The 13,357-nt window shown below is 46.8% G+C and overlaps 1 protein-coding gene across 3 annotated transcripts in view; it reads right to left on the minus strand.

Moving 5' to 3' along the window:
• Window positions 1-5,098: 5,098 nt before the first annotated feature.
• Window positions 5,099-13,357, minus strand: part of LOC143995695 (cell adhesion molecule CEACAM2-like) — a 75,789-nt gene continuing 67,530 nt past the window's right edge. For 2 of the 3 annotated variants that reach the window (XM_077490445.1, XM_077490443.1), the window contains 3 exons: window positions 13,088-13,315; window positions 8,994-9,257; window positions 5,099-5,474 (listed from right to left, as the gene is read on the minus strand). In XM_077490445.1, coding sequence (XP_077346571.1) covers window positions 5,419-5,474; window positions 8,994-9,257; window positions 13,088-13,315 — 548 coding nt within the window. In that variant the 3' untranslated portion in view covers window positions 5,099-5,418. The remainder of the gene's footprint in view (window positions 5,475-8,993; window positions 9,258-13,087; window positions 13,316-13,357) is intronic. The other variant, XM_077490444.1, reaches the window with a different exon arrangement.

Below are 13,357 nucleotides of genomic sequence, written 5' to 3' on the forward strand. Positions count from 1 at the left end.
CATGTTGAATGTGGGTCTTGTGTCTGTATCCCTTTAGTTTATTAGCTAGCAGTTTCCCCGCTCTGTTACCACTAGTGTAGTAAGTCAATTTCATTTTCCTGGAGGCTTTCTCAAAGTCCTCCAGAAGGCTTATTCTCAATTCTGTTCTTAGCAGCGTGAGATGGTCTGTCAAGGCTTGGGTCGTGTGCCGCATGTTTTGGGTCTCTAGAGATTTTATTGTTTCAATAATAGTCGAGGTCCGCTGCTGCCTCTCCCTCTTAGCCCTGGCCCCTTGCTGGATCAGTACTTCCCTGGCGAACGCCTTGTGGGCATTCCAGAGAATAAAAGGATCTGATACTGAGCCTAGATTAGTATTAAAGAATTCAGATAATCTTTCCTGAACATATTCTTTGGTCGGACCATGGCGGAGGAGTCGGGGATTTGCTCTCCAAATAAAAGCGTTTTTCCTGTTCATAGGGTTCCCCACTTGCAACTCCACCGGAGCATGGTCTGACCAAGTTATGTCGTGAATCTGCACTGATTTACATTGAAACAGTAACTGCTTGTCAATCAAAAACAAATCGATCCTGCTATATGTTTTGTGACTATGGGAAAAGAATGAAAAGTCCCTGGCGTTGGCATTCAAGCATCTCCATGCATCAAAGAGGGAATGCTTGCGCAAAAATGGGAGGAGAGAAGGTTGAGGCCTTTTGGGGTGTGATGTAGAGTCTAGCTTGTGGTCTGGAGCCATATTAAAGTCCCTGCAGATCAGCAAGGAGCCTTGAAGTACTTGATGAATTTTCTTCATCATTTTGTTAAAAAATTTGGATTGACCTGCATTAGGGGCATAGATATTCGCCAGCGTGAAAAGGGAAGAGTTAATTTCACAGACCATAATTAAAAATCTGCCCTGAGGATCCTCTTCAATTTTGTGTAGTTTAAATGCAACAGTGTCTCTGACCGCCACCATCACCCCTCTCTTCTTTTGGTCCGCACTGGCGGAGAAGGCATGGGGAAACTTGGGATGGGTGCATTTTGGAGGTGCAGTGCTCTGAAAGTGAGTCTCTTGCACGCACAAGATGTCACAGTTCCTTTGGAGGGCCTCTTTCCAAACAGACCTGCGTTTGGCGGGGTGATTAAGGCCTTTGGCGTTGATTGATAGAAATTTAACCGCCATGGAAGGTGTACATGGAGAGAGTGCCTACCAAGTGGGAGTGTCGCTCACTTACGATTGCAACGTTCCACCAACGTGGGCTTCACAGGAGTTTCTCAGGCCGATGCTCTAAGGGATTTGGTTGGCATAGTAAGGAAGCTTGCATCGCATCTGGGAGGGAAGAGACGACTGACCATCCAGAGAGAAAAATATTGTGTGAGTCAACACTAAACTGAGTGGACAAGTGCCACCAACCGTGTAAACAAAAAACCTGGAGTAATAAAAAGGTCAAACACAACAAAAGTGTGAAAAAGTGTGACATGATGCCACTCAAGTAGTAACTTGGGGGGAAAGTTGCATCCAACTTTACGGAGTGATACAATGCCTCCTGAGCGGGTGAGGAGTGTAGGATCCCTATTCCCAATCAAGTATGCTTGCGGGCGTTTTTGTGGTTGACAGTGCGCCATTCTGTATCCTGCTCATCACAGGGGCTGCCATGTCGGAGAGGCTTCTGGGTTTCTGCAATGATCCCCCACGAACTCAACAGGGCCATGCCCTTGGGGATGGAGTCCATTACATATTCCTTGCCATCTTTGTGACTATCAATTTTGTGGGGAAACCCCATCTGTAGCTTATCTTGTGATTCCTGAGTGTTTTCGTTAAAGTTACCATGTTTCTGCGTTTTTGCAGCGTGTAGTGAGAGAGATCCGCATAAAATTGCAGATGAGAGTATTCGTGAGGAATCTTGTCCTTCTGCCTAGTGGCTGACATGAGTCTTTCCTTCATGTGGAAAAAATGTAGGCGGAGGATGACATCTCTGGGAATGTTTTCAGATAGATAGCTGGGTTTCGGGAGTCTATGGATTCTATCCACTGTGAAGTCAAGCTCCTTCAGGTCTGGCAGAATGGCCGTGAAAAGCTGTACTGCATATTCCCTTAACTCCTGCTGTTGGACCGACTCGGGGACCCCTCTGATCTTCACGTTATTCCTCCTAGACCTATCTTCAATATCCGCCATTTTAGCTCTGATATCTTCTATCTCATCATCTTTCGCTTCATTAGCATCAACCAGCTCATTAATAGTTGTAGCATATTCCCCCATTCTGTGTTCAATATGGGTCACTTTGGCAGTTACAGACTGAAGATCTTTCCCAAATTTGTGCATGCATGCTACCATATCTGAGTGCAGTGAGCCCCTTAAGGATACTAGCATCTCCTTCAGCATAGTGTCCATGACTGGCTGGCCGTTAGTGGGAAATGTGTCTATGGAGTCTAGCAACTCCCTAGTGTCATCACCTGAGTCTAAGAGGGAGCTCACCTCATGGTTGCCATCCGCGTCATCCGGCTTGAATCGCGCCTTCTCCGGGCTCCCTGAGGATGGTGTGGCAGGTGGGGACTTTGGATCGCCCAGAGGGCTGCTCCTTTTATGCTTCCCATGCTGCGTTCCGCGGCTGGAGGCTGCGGTGGACGGCGTGGATGTATGGCCGGCGCCATCTTGCTTCCCTTCATAGGAGAAGTACTCCGTGAGCCTCGCTGGCCCTCCCGGCCTGCGTTTCTTCCCCGGCATGTCAGCGGAGTGATCACTGACTGTCGGGGGTCTGGATCGCCACTGTGGTTGCCCCATTGAGCGATTGGGATGGGTGCTTTTAGCCGCTTCTTCCCCGCTGAGTCAGGAGCTCCTTTACTGCACGTCCATCTTGGACTCCGGCTAGCTCCGCCCCCGATTGCTGTCCTTCTTGAGCATCCCCTCTCTCTGCATTCACGCTACTGCCTTCCTCTAGCTGAGTGTCATCATCAGAGCCTACAAAACACTGGGCATCCTCCTGCAGCATGTACCCAACACTGTGCTCAAAGAGTTCAGGAGACTCCTCAGGAGGACGTGGTGGGTCTAGGGAAGGAGTCACTGATGATACCATTGAGAGGAGGGAAGACGATGCGTTGGCAGCTGCTTTGCTAGTACCCTGAGACTGGGTGAGAGAGGATGAGGAGGATGAAGAGGGCTTGGTCATCCACTCTACCAAGTCGTTGGCATGTTGTGGTTCAACATGTCCAGCTGCCGAAAAGAAGGACAAGCGTATCCCATGGCCACGTGCTGATGACAATGCACCACGTCCACGACCAGCACTGTTGTCTCTAGACACAGAGCCTGCTTGCCCTCTTTTATCGGCTCGTGCCTGTCTGCCTCTCCTTGTTGGCCTTCCAGACATGGTAATGGCCTGAAGGGAGATGGGAAAACCAGCAATTGGGTAGTGTATATTGTGCTAGAGGCACACAACACCCACTAACTCCTGCAGATGGCAGATGGCTCAATTAGAGAAGAGCTATATAGGTGGATAATGGTGTATGCTGTGGTCAGGGCACGCAGACAACACCCACAATCTTCTACAACTGACTGAAAGCTCTATTACAGAAGAGCAATATAGCTAGCTATATAGGTGGATATAATGGTGTATACTGCGGTCAGGGCACGCAGACAAAACCCACATACTCCTGCAGATTGCTAAAAGCTCAATTACAGAAGAGCAAGACTGCTAAATCGTCCGATAACGAACGGTGTATACTGTGTTGAAGGTACTTAGAGAACACCCACTAACTCCTACAGACGCCAACACACTACACAAGGCCGCCGCGCTGGCGGCCTTATATAGTGTGGGGCGTGTAATACACAGTCTGAGCTATGATTGGCCACAGGCATCCTGCCTGTGGCCAATCATGCCTCTCCTCGCTGCCGGCGCTGTGATTGGCCAAGCATTGCGGGTCACAGTGCATGCTTGGCCAATTATGAGCCAGCAATGCACTGCAAAGGCACAGTTCATTGTGGGCCATGAGCGCCACACGAATGTGGCGTGAACAGCCCATAACATTCTGTATTTGCCGAACGTGTGAACAGCCGATGTTCGAGTCGAACGTATGTTCGACTTGAACATCAAGCTCATCCCTAATCAGCAGTGAGCATTCTGGTGTTTGCTAGGTAATCCAAGAGGAAGCCACCTCTGACCTCACCTGCTCAACTGAGCTTCCTGAAAGGAATACATGTGGAGGTGGTGAACTAAAAGACCCAGCGAGCCAAATCACTGTCTGAACACACAAAACATGGAAGGAGAGAGTGCCAACACCTGCTAACGAAGGTATATACAGTCATTTATACTGCCAGTGACCTTTGCCAGTTATACACAGCCATTTATACTGCACCTTTTTATCCCAGCACCAAGGGAACCCACACTCCTCAGGAGATTTACTGCCTCTATGGGGGGGGGGGTCTTCTGATAAGGGAGAGGCTGAACCCGAACAGGATGGATGGTGAAAAAAAAAAAAAATACAAAATAAATAAATAAACTTTAAAAGGTGTCCGGAGCGAGGATGAAAAAAGAACACTGGTGTGGGCAGACAGCCGCCCTTTATGGGATAGGAAAAAGGTGGTCCTGGAGGGGTCAGAGGGGGCAGAGCTGACCCATAGTAGGTTGACATGGGGAGGACCAGGAAATCACCTTATGGGAAGAGGAGTGTAGTTGAAAAAAAAGAAAAGCAGAAATGAATGAAGTATACATAGCTCCCAACTGTCCCTGATTTGGAGGGAGTGTCCCTCTGTCCCCCTCATTTGTCCCTCATTTTGGTCTAATCTGTATAATGGTATATAAAATGTATTATTTAAAAACGTGTTTCCCAGCGCTAAACCTTTCATCCAAATTCTGAATTGATGCATTTGTAAATTCCAAAAGCCAATATAAAGGAATAGTAGTGGTAAAAAAAAAAACACTTGTGGGTTTAACTAATCATTTTTTTTGTATAATTCTCCTTTAAGGGGGTGTGTCCTATGGCCACATACTTTTGCTAATACAATATCTAAAAGAAAAGTTGGGACTTTATATGAAGCTCAGCTAAGAATGTAAAAATAGAAACCACATGATTAAGGATGCCAAAAAGCATATACATTAAATAAAAAAAAAATCAATAATAAATAAAATAATAAAATTCATAAATCTTTAATAATTTGTTATACATGATAATAACACAATTGATAACCAATCTATAAGTAAAAGAATATTGATACATGATAGTACAATTATACTAGTTTATACTAGTTCATGAACAGCATGATTAGGTTAATAACATAATTCAAAACCAGTCTATAAATAGTAAAATCCTGGTTGCACGGTAAAGCGATTATGCTGATTCATAAACACAACCATAGCAATAATAATCAATTGATAAACATTAGCAAAAAATAAGTTGATATCACTTATTGCGGCATCTCAAGATTACTTGATTAATAGATGTAGCATAAGGCTAGGGCTCTACGCGTTTCTTGGGGGAGTCCCATTTATCAGGAGCACTCGCATCATCTATAATAATAAAATAATATAAAGGGTTAACAGGGTGAACAATCACTGGACACCGAGGAAAACAAAAGCAAAAGTACAAGTGTATACATAACGTATACCACTCTTACCAGAGAATACAGGCTAGTAATAAGATAATAGTATTAGAGGTTGCGGATGCCATGGGGAAGTCATACCTCCCACGGGAGCTGAGGCAACATAAACACGGCCACATCAAGGCCCGGGGATGCAGCATGTGGAGCGATAGTGACGTTGTGATTCACAGTTGGTAATAAGATAAGAGAATAAATGATGCTGTATGTGTACCAGTCCCATAACATGTACTGTTAGAAATAATAAAAAGTAAAAAAATCTATAAAAATGAAATGTAAAAGTGTGATTGTGTTCAGTGCAAAAAAAGGGCCGTTCTTGGGCAGAACCTGCCCAAGCCAAGTGAGGGCTATAGTGTGACAGCCCAAACGAATGTGAGGAGAAATAAAAAATGAATGAAAAAATAAGAATGTATATTTACCTTAGATCTCGAAAGGAGATCATGGGAGCCGGTGTGTGTGTGTATCTCAAAATCAAAGTGAGTTGTGTGCTCCACCAGCATGCAGTCCCAATCAAAGGCGGCTCTCTAATTAGGCAAATTAGGCAGCAGCCTAAGGCCCCGTGCTCCTAGGGGCCTCGCGGGCGCCACCTAATTTGCATAAGTTGTGTGTGGAAATGGGAGGGAATGTCCCTGGTCGGTGTGCCCGAACCGTCTTTAACATGGGGGAACACGGTGTCTGCAACTACTTTTCCCAGCCGTGGGTGGGTGGGCGGACTGACCACTTGAGAACTGCTCGATGTCTAGGGTCAGTGGGTGGCTGTATGTATTTCCCTCCTCCGGCTCCTCTCCCTTCTGCTGCGCTCTGCTAATCTCCTGCATGCACAGCTGAGTAGCTCCCTGCTCTACTCTCCTGGATGGCTCGACCTGCAATGGAGGACTTACCACAGCTGCCGCGTCATCGAGGAGCCAGTCTGTCACAGCCTTAAGGTACTACCCGACACTGACAGGCTGAAAGCATCCCGTGATGTCACCTCCTGACCGAGTGCACCCAGAAAATCAAGGCTGCCAGTCGCCCGTGACCTCGCAGCCCTGAGTGACATGATGCATGCCATCTGACATATGATGTCACCTACTGACCCCCTGCCATAATCATAATCCGATTTCTCCTCATCATCCCCCCTGTTCCTGGTATCCCACTTCCCTATCTCCTGTCATCATACTTCCTATCATCCCCCCATCATCATTTCTATCCTCACCATAATCCCCCTGAGCCTGGCATCCTACTACCCCACCCCATGTCATTCTCATCCCCCTGCATCCCACTGCCAGCTGCCTACCACCCCACCCCGTCATTCCCCCCGCACCCCACTGCCACCTGCCTATCACCCCACCCCATTATCTTCCTTCTCCCTGCACCCCACTGCCAGCTTCCTACCACCTCACCCCCTCATCTTCATCCCCCTGTACCCCATTGCCAGCTTCCTACCACCCCACCCCATCATCTTCATCCTCACTGCCAGCTTCCTACCACCACACCCCATCATCTTCCTCCTCACTGCCAGCTTCCTACTACCACACCCCATCATCTTCCTCCTCACTGCCAGCTTCCTACCACCCCACCCATCATCTTTATCCTCACTGCCGGCTTCCTACCACCACACCCCGTCATCTTCATCCTCCCTGCACCCCACTGCCGGCTTCCTATCACCACACCCCGTCATCTTCATCCTCCCTGCACCTCACTGCCAGCTTCCTACCACCCCACCCCCATCAACTTCAAATCAAGACAGGAGGTTGGGACTTTAAATGAGGTGGTTGATTCGTGTAGATTATATCAATTTTTTTATATTGTTAGAATACAAAGTATATAAGTACATAACAATGATACAATTCAGGTAAGAGAGCCAATGAGTAAATATTAACACATCTGTGCATGTGCACAGCAATGATAACGTCGTATTTACAGTTATATACATAATTGGCACATAACAGCAATAAAATGGTAAAGCGTGTTTAAAACAATCACAAGGTTGATTCACATAGCAATTGGCAGCCTTGGTGGTACAAAAAATATGACATGTCTAAATGTATATCCTAGTAGGGCAAATAACTATATCCTTAAAGCCCAACGCGTTTCTGTGTAAAGACACTTCTTCAGGGGAGAGTATTATAAGGTATCTGTAAAAACATGTAATGTGAAAGTTAGTCCTCATGTTGAAGTAAATACAACAGGACAAACCATGGTTATTGGCCCTAAGTACTTACGTGCCAACAGATAGCGACGGCAAGCACCATGAACAGAACAAGGGCCACAAGAGTAGTCCGTCCCGGGAGCTGAGGTGGCAGTATACCTCATGTCCATAGGGGCACACAAACAGGCCCCCCAGATGAGCGCAGGTACCTTTTCTCCAGAGTGTGTCCAAAATGCACAAAAAGTTTATGTGCATGTTTGTTTTTTGTGATATTGGGGTGGACAGGAAAATTGCTAGGGGTCTATCGCTTGAATTATTTTTCACATTATGGAAGTTAGTAGGGCCTCATGTCTAAGATTTGCCTAAGGCCTCACAAAGCCTAGAGCCGCCTCTGGTCCCAATGGCCAAGGATAACCGCAGTATGCCGCCAACGCCACACTGCGTTATGAAACAGAGGGAAGGAAGGCGGAGCCACCACCCGGGCACACAGTGTCACTCAACAGTTGGCGCTCAAAGTCCTCCCTCGGGTCAAAACCTGATAGACAAACAAGCACAACAGCGCGCGGCGCCATGACAACGCCGCACGTGGACGCCCGGCATCATGTGACGCAACGCACTCGGTGAATGGGCGTGGCGTTGATGTGTGGGTGGCACCGCCCACCACCCCAACCAAAGGGGGGAGGCAGAGGGAGGGGCCATACCAAACATCGCAGCTCCTGAGGATGCAGAACCCAGGAGTCCACAAAACAAAACACAAAACTAATAGCAAAAAATCCAAAATGTCCAGCAAAAGTCTCCCTGCAATAGTGAAACCTCAATATAGTTAATACAATTAATAGACTGTATGCTACCTTAGCTAATGTGCTTCCATCCCTGAATCATGTCATCAAATAAGGGGGGGAAAGAGGGATTTGGGACTTTGTATGAGGCAATGAATGGATACGTTCATCTGCCTCCATCCCTAATGTATATACAATATCTAAAAGAAAAGTTGGGACTTTATATGAAGCACAGCTAAGAATGTAAAAATATAAACCACATGATTAAGGATGCGGGAAGTTGGGAAGTTGCTCCTTCACTTTCTTTTGCTAACCAAAGCCCTCCCCTTCCTGTAAAATTATAAATTATTCTCCTCCCCGCTCAAAGCCTGCCCCCTACAACTACGGACCTATCCTGTGCCCTTAACTAGGTCCTAACAAGCCCCTTTTAACCCCTGTCATGCAGGCCCTACGTCTAGTGGATTCTTTCTTTTCACTCCGGTCCTTTCTAAAGGAAAGGGAAAGGTCACACGTCACTCACCTGGACAAGCGTCTTGTGTCTGATTGGTGGATCTCTCACTTATGTTGTTCTTTGCTGAACATCTGATATTCCAGGAATCGGGTGGTGACACAGGAGGCACAGTGACACGGACTGTCCGCTCTGAGCTGGTGACATCATATACCTCCAATCCTCCACTCACAGTCAGGTAGATGGAGGGGTCAGTCCCAATCTCCACCCAGCAGGAGATCTCAGCGCTGTCATTCTGGAGACACCTCACATCCAGGACTGGATCTGATACCGGAACTAAGAGACACAGAGATGGGGAGATCTGTAACATTGTACTATAATGAAATATGATTTCCCCTGTAATACCCCGTCCACCCCAATCCATTACAGTCATAAAAAGTCACAACATTCCTGAAATATCTTTGCTGCAGAAAATTTTATTGCAAGATACTAAAGGGGCCAATTGTGTGATTGGGATTCCTAGGCTTTGATTGATCTCTACAGGAGAGGACCATCAGCCAATAAAAAGCTACTCCTTCCTGGGGGGCGTGGCCAGCCATGAAGCAAGGTGGCTGCTTAACCACCCAGCTCCGCTCAGCCCCGGGACAAACAGCTGCTCCCAGGACTTACCAGCAGCAGCTCCCTCTCCCTGATGCACCGGAGGGGAGCCCTCATCCTCAGCGAATGGATGGTATGTCCAAGAGAAAATACCTCAGCCTCCACAAGCTGCGCCACCTCACTGAATATTTCCCACATGCTGGCCATGCAATCATCCAAAGATGGCGCCGGTGTGGCACCTTGTGATCCCTCATAGGACACAGGCATCATGCAGGGACCTGCAGACAACTCGGAGCCCATGGAAAATATCACATCAGAGCCTACCTCTCCCCAGCAATCACCTTCAGATAGGGGTGAGCAGGCTGCACTGTCCCCAGCACTTTCCCCTGCTAAGGAACCACTGCTTAAGAAGCAGCACTGGGATGTCCAGACACACACAAACCCGGAGGAAATCCCTCAGACTGCCTAGCAGCCCTCCCTGCGAGTGACCAGCCAGCATCTGAGCACACACTAAAGCTCATTCTGCTTTCTTTGCAAAGAGACTTTCATAATGAACTGTGCTCCTCTATATCTACCTTAGAAAAAGAAATGATCGGGTAGAGGAATGCACGACCGATCTGGAAAAAGTGGTGACAGAACATACCCCAGTTTATAACAAAATGGCGGATGCCTATGACTATCATACTGAAGAAATCAGATTCCTCCAAGTGATAGTGGCTGATTTAGAGGATCGCTCCACGAGGAATTATATCACATTTAAGGGCATACCGGAAACTGTTAAACCTCCAGAACTAATTATTTAACTACATCAGCTATTCCTTCTGCTCTTCGCTCCCTCCGCATGCTAAACAGACAGCCAAGGGTGCAGGGAGCACCCTTCTAGTTCCTGCCACTGGCTCCCTGTCCCCACCACGGAACTTTATAGGAGAGTATAGTATACTTGTAGTTTGTTTGTCTTTACCTTGATCAATATTGGTTTTGGCAATACTGTAAAAATATATCTTCATAATAAAATTCTCCTTTGTTGGTGTCCTCCTTATTACCCATTGGAGAGATTTCCCCTCATTTTCTATCATGGTGACCACACAGGAAGTGAAAGGAAATCCTCCCAATATGGAGCAAGACAGCAATAAAAAACTCTACTTATCTCTGTTATAATAGTTTATAAAAAGTCTTAGCTGGAATTGGGCTTCATCTACAACTTCATCTACAAATGTCCTGGTAGATTTATTGGGGGAAAATAGAAGGTCTCACAATTATAAATTGTGAGATTATGAAGCAGCTCATTCTGGTGTCCTCCTCACATTATATACTTGTATGACCTCTTTTACTGAATGTTGGGTCTCTGTTTAGGTTTTTTTTATCTCTATCCCTCTGCATAAAAACTGTATTTTATATTAGGACTTGTTCTGTGGTGTGGTCAGTGGTGAAGGGTTGGTTGCCAGTGTTCAGGGTTGCCTCCTAGGTAGGGGTGACACAAGTCCAAAACCACTCAAGCTATCCTGCCTGAAAGCTATCAAAGCTGACAACAAATCATAGGTGTTGGAGACATTGCCCACCCCACAACTGCATGTATGCAATGTATGCTGGTACGCAAGTCCAAGACGGATCAGTTGGGAAAAGGGATCAAGGTAATTTTGGGGAGTGTGCCTGGCCTGGTAGTATGCCCGGTCAAGGTTATACGGGAGTGGTCGGTTTTACGGCCTCCTGGTAGTGGTCCTTTGTTGATTCATGAAACTGGTTTGTCGTTGTCACAATATAAGTTTGTGGTGATCTTCAAGAAGTGCTTGGAAGTGGGGGTTATCAGTTGGTGACTATGCGTCCCATTCTTTCAGAATTGGGGCGGCAACGGAGGCCTCATGCTGGGGTTTGAGTGATAAATACTACAGCGGATTGGGCGATGGGAGTCTCATCGTTTCAGGTTGTATGTCCGCCCCATCTCCTGTAGGGGGAGAAAGGGTAGGGGGAGTTCTGTCTCAGACACTGGCTGCAAGGACCCTTTTCTGTCCAAATTCACCCTGTTTTTTTGGTATTGATATATTAATCTTTCTTTTGTTACATTTTTGCGAGACTGTTCTCTTGAATGTTAATTTTGAACAATACACAATCCTTAAAAGAGCTAATCACACCGACCTCCGGAGACGGACTGTCTGGTCACCTAGGCTGCCTTAAGTGCTGGCTTAATTAACATGTTAATTGTGTAATTGTTTTTTAAGTTGTTGCTATAGGGGAGGGGGAGTATCCATGAGCAGCCCTACCTCGTTAGCTACCCCTTGTGTAAAATGTGTATAAAAGGCACTGGATTCTGTCCAATAAAGGATTCAAGATTCTACAAGCTATTTTCGGCTAGACTTGTATACAGTGCAGCTATGATAATATATCTCTCTGATAGTCAGATTGGAGGAAGCGGGATGTACTGACGGAAGCACTCAATCGGAGTGTGAGATTGGATCCATCACAAGTCCTATATGGTGTTTGTCATGTGTATGTTTTGTGTGCTAGGGGCTGTCTTTTCTAGGTACTTGCATGACGGGTATGTGATGGCGATTGTCCTCTGGGTCTATGTTTCTGTGTTTTTCTTTCTTTTCAGCCCCTACCTGTCTGATGTGGATCCTGGGCCATTCCTATGTACACTGGGGGTAAAGGAGCGTATTGGTCAGATCAGAGGGCCGTCATTTGGGTTTCTCCAGGGAAGAAGTCAGGGTGAGGTGGATTGTCATTCCGGGTATGCTATGGTCCATAGTTATCTGGAAATACAATGGTACGCTCACTTGGACAGGCCACCGGATGTGTTATTATTACATGTTGGGGGCAACGACCTTTGCCTTCGGACTTCAAGGGAGCTGATTAGGGACGTCAAGTGGGATTTCCTTCGACTCTGATTGGCCTTTCCTGATACAGTCATATCAGGAGGGCAACATGGCGGGGGGCCTGTAAGTGGGCCGCATCAATAAAACAAGGATAAAGGTCAACAAGGCTGTGGCGAAGTTTGTGGTCAGGAATGGAGGGAAGGTGGCCTGGCATCTGGAATTAGAGGGGGACAATGGCATTTATTTGAGGGGAGATGGGGTTCACCTGTCAGCGGTGGGAATAGATATGTGGTTCCTGGGGCTCCAGGAAGGTCTCCAGCGGGCTTTGCGGCTGTGGCGGGTCACCCATGTGTAAGGGATCACTGGTGGGCATCTGTGGCAGGGGTCTCTGGTTCCTGAAGGTCAGAATGGTGGTGGTAGATATATGTATATGGATATATACTATCTGGTGCGGTATGGGTTGAGACCTATCTCGGGATGGGTACCTTTCCCTAATTGGTAATTGGACTATTGGTCATCGAGCTGAAGGTTCAAGAAGGAGGTATGTTGTTTGAAATATTTTGTGTATATATATATATATATATATATATATATATGTATGTATGTATGTATGTATGTATGTGTGTGTGTGTGTGTGTGTGTGTGTGTATATATATATTGGCGGTGTTATAATCTGGTCTGCTGGTGTGAATGAGCCGGTATTGTGTCAGTGTTAGGATGGATATATAAACTCCAGAGAGGTCTCGGTCTCCCACTCACCTGGACAGGAGATGTTGATGGATCTACTTAGATTATTGATCTGATTGGTGACATCACAGTGGAGGGTTCCGGAGACCGGAGGAGGAAGAGTTACCCGGCGGTGTGAGGAGACGGATCTTCCATCCAAACTCCAGGAATAACGTGGATCTGATCCTTTCACCGAACATTCAGCCTCTGCGCTCCCATCCGGGAGACAGGAGGAGGTCACAGCGATGTCAGAGAGGGGGACTGGGGGAACAGAATTCCAGGATATGATTGGTCAGAGTAATG

Source organism: Lithobates pipiens, unplaced genomic scaffold, assembly GCF_037356315.1.
Source record: "Lithobates pipiens isolate NorthernLeopardFrog02 unplaced genomic scaffold, aLitPip1_a1.2 Scaffold_180, whole genome shotgun sequence".
In the NCBI taxonomy this organism is placed as follows: Eukaryota; Metazoa; Chordata; class Amphibia; order Anura; family Ranidae; genus Lithobates; species Lithobates pipiens.